This window comes from Ruditapes philippinarum, unplaced genomic scaffold, assembly GCF_026571515.1.
Source record: "Ruditapes philippinarum isolate M1 unplaced genomic scaffold, ASM2657151v2 ctg180_1_1_1_1, whole genome shotgun sequence".
Taxonomy (NCBI): domain Eukaryota; kingdom Metazoa; phylum Mollusca; class Bivalvia; order Venerida; family Veneridae; genus Ruditapes; species Ruditapes philippinarum.
This window is the reverse complement of record NW_026866393.1, coordinates 40,986-49,106: the sequence shown is the minus strand read 5'-3', so window position 1 is coordinate 49,106 and position 8,121 is coordinate 40,986. Positions and strand designations below refer to the sequence as shown.

At 34.4% G+C, this 8,121-nt stretch overlaps 1 protein-coding gene across 1 annotated transcript; it reads left to right on the top strand.

Moving 5' to 3' along the window:
• The first annotated feature begins 446 nt into the window (after positions 1 to 446).
• LOC132732378 (zinc finger MYM-type protein 1-like) lies at positions 447 to 3,705 on the top strand. The gene is made up of 3 exons (XM_060718788.1): positions 447 to 577; positions 985 to 1,641; positions 2,991 to 3,705. Exons 1-3 carry the CDS (start codon positions 447 to 449, stop codon positions 3,703 to 3,705), a joined length of 1,503 nt encoding a protein of 500 aa, XP_060574771.1.
• The last annotated feature ends 4,416 nt before the right edge of the window (positions 3,706 to 8,121 follow it).

Sequence of the window (8,121 nt, the reverse complement as noted above, 5' to 3'; positions counted from 1 at the left end):
CTTAATGATTTATGATATTTCTGTCGCTTTCCCTTTCTCTGCCGTCCCAATAAGTAAACCCAAGCGAAAATGAGCCAATCAATAGCAGGGGCGTAGCTAGCGTTACGCACTTACGCACGTGCGTAACATTGATCCAGGAAAATAAAAATTCAAATATGCTAAAAACGGTGAGAAAACTAAAGGGTATGGGTGAGGGTGATATTGGAAGGTTTAGAGGCATGATTCGGAATTTCCAATATTTATTAAATAAAAAATATAGATCTTCGAAGTATTTATTTAATACTTTCCAAAGCCTTAAAACAATTATGACTATATAGATTGAAAAGGCTTTGCATTCATAAATTAGCACTATGTCTACGTAAAGAGAGAGTTAATCCATATATGCGTCGTTCGATCATATAGCGGTAGTCCCCCTTAGAAAGTTACATAGCGCGCGTATTTTTAAAATGGCGAGCGATAAATGTTGTGACCCTCCTTACGGAGATGTTTTCTTGAAGCAGTCACTAGACGCCAACGAAAAGACCCAACTTCTAAACGCAAAGTGGGAATCTGTTCATCATTACGGAATTCCGAGCAAGTAAGGGCCTTCTATTTAACCTTTTGTGATTGATTAACTAGATTAGAGCTAGGTCTAGAATCTAGTTGTTTGTATTTTTAAAAGTACTTTGTTTTTTTTATCTATCTCTGTTTTAATTTTAAAAACATCACTAGGCCTATAGTTCCCTTTACATAATTATGTTATAGATTTACAATAAGTTATTTTCATAAATTTTGTTTAAATATGTGCTTAATCGATTTTTTCATTTTTTTATTCATATTAAAGTTTATCATACACGTTATCAATGTCCCGCGTAGCTCAGTAGGTTAAAGCACAGAACTGCAGTGCGAAAAATCGCGTACCCCTGTAGGTTCAAATACTGATAATTACTTCCCTTTTTTCCCGATCCTTTTAATAACGTTTTCTTTTTTATTATTCATTTTCAGATATGTTGGAGGAAAATTTCGAAAGATACAGTTCCGTTGGTTTGTCGATAACACATGGTTGCATTATTCAACAAGTAAGCAGGGCGTATATTGTGCACCGTGTTTTTTATTCAGTGGTAAAGATGAAAACTCTAAACAAAAATCACTCGCAGCTGTCCCTCTTGTCGACCCCAGCAACATTGGAAAAACCATTCAAGCTCATGCAGTTTCAAATTTGCATAGAGAATCATGCGAGGCTGCCCACAACTTTATTTCTGTGATGACCGGAGACAAAAAGGACATAGTATGCAGTCTATCGAGCGCACATGAACAGACTGTTGAGAAAAACCGGAAAATATTAGTTGATATTGTGGACAGTTTGATATTGTGCGGAAGGCAGAATATTGCGATTCGGCGTCACCAAGACGACAGGAGTAACTTCGCCGCAATTCATCAACTTCAGGCAAAGGACAATACAGTCTTACGGGACCACCTTGAGCACGACAATCCTCGTACGAAATACACCTCGCCCGAAATCCAAAACGAGTTAATCTCTATATGTGGCGAGATCATCAGTAAAACAATTGTGGAGGCATGCAACGCCGCTCCATTCTTCGGTTTTATTGCCGACGAGGCCACAGATGCGGCGACCATGGAGCAAATGGCTATTGTTCTTAGGTACATATAAACTTTACAGTATATTGAGTTTTTTTATTCATTATTGTGTAAGTTTAAAACTATACATTTGTATATCTCTTTTAGTTTCAACACATGTATAGACATAAAAATAAATATGCGTTGAATATGGTCATAAACATACAAAATAACATATCATAAAATCATAAAATAAATCACGTAACGTCACTTGTTTTTCATGAACATGTAAACTAGCATTATAACCATAAGTCATTAACGTCATTCTATCACACTTTAACACTTTAGGCGCGTCAATGAAAAACAATAAATAATAAAAACGTTGATTTTTATTGTTATATAGGTGCATAAGATATATTCGTGTGAATTTAATATTCTATTTTATCACATACCAAAAAGACCGTTTGAAGTGAAAAAGAACCATTTTTCATTGACGCGCCTATAGTACTGTATAATGTAAACATTTAACGCGTCTTAACGCTATGTTTATACGAGAAAAATGACGTCACGTTAAAAAATATGCACGACACGGTTATGTGATAAGTACAGGATAATGAATGAGTGTAAGTTCAATACTGAATTTATTGAACAAGTTGAATAAAATCATATTATGCGAGCAAAATAATGTTTTATTCAAATACTAAAATTATTTTTATTGAACGAGTTGAAAAAAATCATATTATGCAGTCTCGGGAGCAAAATATTATTATAAATTCAGTAATGAAATTACACGAATATGTACGAATGTATACTGCTTATACACAGTGGAACTAAATTTCAGGAATTAGATGATATATGCTTACTATGTTTGAATGAATATGCTATATATCAGGTTCAGAAACAAAAGCGTAGCACACTTTTCCGTGTGATATATAGCAGATTCGCTGAAAAAAATAAGTTTTCTTGTTTTATGTTTTATAAGTAAATAACAGTCACTTCCAACCGATTCATTGTGGCGCTAGAAACAGAACCACGTGCGAAGATGATATCATGCAGACGTTTGACTGCTACGCGAACATTGAGCAAAGATAACAGTCATGACTGCGTTGTTACTTGTAACTAATAACATCTTAGTTTTTAGTTCGTAACGATACGTGAATTGCGAAACAAAAATCTAAAATCAGAAGAAAAGGCATTAATTTCTGAAAATTTAAAAATTGATGAATTGATACTAATGAAAACGCTCGCCCAAAAATAAATAAATAAATAAAGCACTGTGTGAATGTTATACTGTGTCAGAAAGTGTTACTGATATTATTTTATGGATAATTTAAAAGTATTTTATGGATTTATTATTTATTTTTTGGATCCACAGTGTTCTCGTATTAAAAATACAAAATTATATTGCAGTATTTACTTTTTTCCCTTTTAAGGTACTACGACTGTGCACCTTCCCGGGTCTGCGAGGATTTCTTGTGCTATGCAAACTGTTCTGCCACCACCGGCGAGGCTCTCGCGAATGCCTTTCTTCAAAACCTCGAGACAGCTGGAGTGAATCTTCAGAAAATGCGAGGACAAGGGTATGACGGCGCTGCCAATATGGCCGGGCAATATCGAGGGGTACAGGCGTGTATTCGACAGATATTTCCTAAGGCACTATATACACACTGCAAGGCCCATTCTCTCAACCTTGCAATTGTACATGCATCAAAGGAGCCCCTTGCACGCAACATGATGGGCACGGTCCAGGAGATAGCATTTCTGTTCGATTATTCGGCCAAACGTCTCTTTCAGTTCCAGGCATCCTTAGCTGAAAATGACCACGAACGAGTTGAAATGGAAAAGCGTAAGAAACTGCAGACGCTCTGTGAAACTAGATGGGCAGCCAGGGCGGACGCGCTATACACTTTCAAAACAGCGTACGGGACGGTCGTCAAATCACTAGAGAGGTTGAGCGAAAACAACGACACAAAGGCCGGAGCATACAGAGCTGCAATTACACAGTTCAGTTTTATAATAACTCTTGTAGCTATTGAACATGTATTGTCAGGGAGTGTGCAGCTATCCAAGCTTCTTCAGTCAACAACATGTGATCTAGTCCAAGCTGCCACCGAAGCAGAAGTTGTCAAAACGCAGGTAGAGAAATGATCCGTTGGTGTGGGATGCCTTATATGAGAAGGCAGTCAGCATGGCAGATTCTGTTGATGTCCAGCCTTCTTTGCCGCGTGGGGGTAGACAGAAAAATCGCCCTAATGCACCCGCTCAAACTCCATCAGAGTACTGGCGTATCAACATGTATTTGCCATTTGTGGATCACCTTGTCTCTGAGATAGAAAATCGCCTTCTTCAGAATAACGAGAGATACGTTATTCAGTTTCTCTTGCCAGACAGGGTAGTCAACGGATGGATGAAATTTATTCTATCGTACAAGCAGTTTTGGTGGACGATCAGGAAACCTTTTTGCGCGAATGTGGACGCTGGAAGACACGGTGCGAATCTTCGCTGTTGCAGGCTCCGTCAGCAATAGAAAATGTGCTACAGGATTTACCGACAGAGCTGTATCCAAATGTTAACAGGTGCCTGCATTTGCTCCTGTCAATGCCAGTGTCTACGGCGAGCGCTGAACGGTCATTCAGCAGCATGAGAAGGCTGAATACCTTTTTGCGCTCAACGATGACCACTGGTCGTCTCTCGGGGTTAGGACTTTTACACATTCACAGAGACAAGGAGATTTAGGCTGACCTTGTAGTAGATACCTTTGCACGACGCAAAAATCGCCGTATGTCACTTTTATTTGCGGATTAAGTGACAGCGTCATTTATCTGCGTCTGTTAAATTAGTGCAATGTATATCCTGATAACGTATAACGTTCATAAAAGACCTTGAAATATTGTTATACGATCTAGCAATTATATTGTACTCTAAATTACGGCGCATATTAACACTAGTCTTATTGCATTAAAATTTATTAATGATAGAATTAAATTTATTTTGACTTAAATTTCTTATTTTATGGACCTCAAATTGACATGGAATGCATGATTATAGCATCTATAAATGGTGAAAATCCAGGACCTGCAAGGGGGCCTATAGCGGCCCCCTTAACCCCCCGCAAAACTGTAACATCAATTTCGGTCTAGCTACGCCCCTGAATAGGCATGCTCTGGAGTGCAGGTAATTGGTACCTGCAATCCAGGTAACGCACTAAGCTTGTATGTGTATACGATTTAAATCTGACATATTTTCAACAAAAAGGTCCCCATACTATGATACAAATGATTATGTGGTCTTAATCGTTCTTTTATTTTTAACAAACCATTAATTATTGCTGGTCCTAGAACATTTTACAACGTTTTAAAACATAGTTTAACTTCTTGCGCTAAGCTTAGGCAAAACATTGTGAATACGCATTTAAAAATCATATTGATTCATGGGAAAGTAGTCCGAATGGCTTAAAATGGTTCTAAATCAAAACAAATAAAAAAGAAATCAGTGCAGACTCACTCCCCGTTCTTTGTGATCTCTCGAAAGCATAATTTTGTAATCATTCAAATGTTTCTTCGTTTTTATATTTCCCGTCAACATGTTGTTTGTAAAAAAGTATGTGTTTCAATGACTGATATCCAACTTCAATTAATATATTGCTTGGAAACATATTTTGTAACCTTTAAGCTATAATGGCTCTGTCTCGTAAGGAATTGTTCATGAAATAGTTATGAGATATCTGTCATTCTTCCATTAAAACGTCATTCTATTTTGAAAAGATATATTTTAATGAGTATTGTTCCCATTAAATGTTACAAGTATTTAGATGGTTTCGAGGATAATACAAGGATATCTTCAAAATGCTACACTCTTCGTAAATAATAAAATGGAAAAAATAATAAAACGACATTTATGAAAATATTGAAACTTTTTTTTAGAAAAAAAGTATTACTAACCTAAACTGAACATCCAGGCTCGGTACTGGTATTGAACTTTTTCAGCTGAAATAATTGTTTAGGCGTTGCGTTTTTTTATTATGATTGCTTATGTGATTCATTAATACTATTCCTATCAAATCTGTATGGAATTTCGATATTATTATTTAAAGTCATTTTGAATTTTTAGAAAAACAAATTTGTACATCATAATGAAGCATGATTACTCATTAAAACATGATAACACATTAATAGAAAGAGTGTCGAATATAAATCAGATTGCCGAGCGTTTTGGTGGTGTTTGTCTTTTCTCTTTTGTATTTTAGGCAGAAATGAAAAAAAAATCCTGTCCTCACAATATGGAACCCCATAAAAATGTAACCATGTACGAGCATCTGCAAGTGACTCCTTTTCCATGCTGTAACAGTAAGTAAACCCCAGAAGAAAACTATATCCAATAATCAGTCGACAATCGACAAACATTGCTGTAACTGGAGTGCAGGTAAATAATACCAAACAATTTTGATTATAATGGGCAGACGATTTAACTCATTTTCAAAAGAAAGCTTCCGAACTACCTACTAGAAAGATACCAGAATATTATATTAAAGGTGATAACAGGTATTATTATTCTGACTTACGGGCAGCATACATACCTTTGAAATGTTTTTTTAACCAAATATTAACACATTTAATATGATCATGTCGACTAGAAATGAAGAAACTATAAAGTATGTTGTTGTGTATTTATACTATGCATTCGCACAAAGAATACGATATAGACTAGTTATAAATAGAATTGTAAATTATACATTTTTGTTAATACACATGCTATGCTTTATTGATGTTTTTGTAAGTGTATTTATTCCTTACATGGGCCGAAGGCTGTTGATTAGACAAATAATAGAACGTATTGTGTTTGCCACACATAAATCATGTTCATATTTTAAGAATAAGTCTTTTCTTTTTCATTTTTTAATAAAAAGGTCAAAACTCTCCCAATTCTCAAACTCATTGAAGAATGTGTCAAATAATGTTACAGACGTGCATGCTATCATTGTTATGTTTTTTATGACATTGAAAGGAAATCGCCATCTTAGGACTCAAAATAGATGTTTCTGTTCTGACCTGAAATGTAGAGTTCATCTTAAAAAGCAAAGAAATATAATTATGTAATGGTCTTTATTTGTTGTAATAATTTTATCACGCACTTTCTAACCATAAGACAGAATTTCCCTAGTCAAGCTTACACTATAAATATGAACACTATTTTTAGTCTTCAATTGTTTATAGCCATTAAACGTGATGAAACCAAACGCAGCACATTTGATGTTTGAGTTTGCAAAACACTTTTATTTAGTATAATTAAGATATATTGGACAAATTATGATAATGAAATTGATATAATTGTATTCACCATATGATAAGATAAAATTGAAAACAGTAGAATTATAATGTTCAACTGTATTTATTTTCATGTTTTATGGAAGCACTTTTAATATGCATGCATATGCCATTTTGTAGGTTTTTGGACCTGACTTGACAGAAAAATATGCACGAAAATTGACAAATCAGTTTACAAACATACTAAAATATCATCAATTCCTACAACTGATTGTTTTAGAGTATAATTATGTTTATCACATAAACTATATTGCTAACTGGTTGCCAATAAAATATATTGTTTTGGACAAGAAGCAAGTTTTTAAACGAGTTTATTGATATTCCAAATAATATTAACACTACAGCCGTGAAAAGTGCAATAACATACAATACGTAATTGCTGCAGTATTTAAAGTTAAAATTATCGAATAATTGATAGGGTTTGGTTACCAGAAACTGATTAAAGAAATCAATAATCATAGACTGATTTAGGTAAATGTGAAATGAGTATTTTCCATTTCAAGTATCATAGAAGTAATGACATCGCTGATCTCATTCAGTACAGCCATACACTGCTTGTCCATTTATTTATTTATCTTTTTAATTCGGCAGACTGTATAATTGCAAAGCTGATTTGTTATCTAAATTAACATTCTGCAGGACTGCAAATCAAGTAAAGTATTTGACAAGGCAATTTCGTTCCAGACAAACAGAACACTAACACATGTGATCGTAGATTAAAATACTGATATAAAAATTAAGTGTTCAAACTATAGATAAATATATAAAATGTTACTACAAAAATCTTTGTCTAAGTTTAAAACTATGAAAATTATCAGTATCTGGACCAAACCCTCACTACAAAAGGAGTAGGTCTTTACTTGAATAAGTGATCAATTAGAAAATGTTCTTCGTTCTCGATACAACACTACTGTGTCATATATACAATTTAAACAATTCTAATATACTTGGAGCTATACTGTTCGTTTTATATTTGCAAAAATCAACAGGTATATTTTTCGTACCATTGTTATTTTGTTTTGCATCACCAAATAATTACCCATCAGACCCCTTCACAATGTTTGGTCAACATCATTATATACTCCTACACTTGAATGTATGGTCCATGAATAATCTACACCATTACAACATCAACAGTTTCTTATTTATACTACATGCATGGCATGTTTTAACATTCAAAAATAGTGAAGTTGTCATTTTGTAGCCATTTATTTAACTTAAACGTAGCTGCTAAGTTTCA

Bases quoted from the DNA above. Each gene is read 5' to 3' on its own strand.
- LOC132732378 (XM_060718788.1), top strand. From the start codon at position 447: ATGGCGAGCGATAAATGTTGTGACCCTCCTTACGGAGATGTTTTCTTG. The intron at 578-984 runs GTAAGGGCCTTC...ATTCATTTTCAG, and splicing joins CATTACGGAATTCCGAGCAA to ATATGTTGGAGGAAAATTTC. The intron at 1,642-2,990 runs GTACATATAAAC...TTCCCTTTTAAG, and splicing joins CAAATGGCTATTGTTCTTAG to GTACTACGACTGTGCACCTT.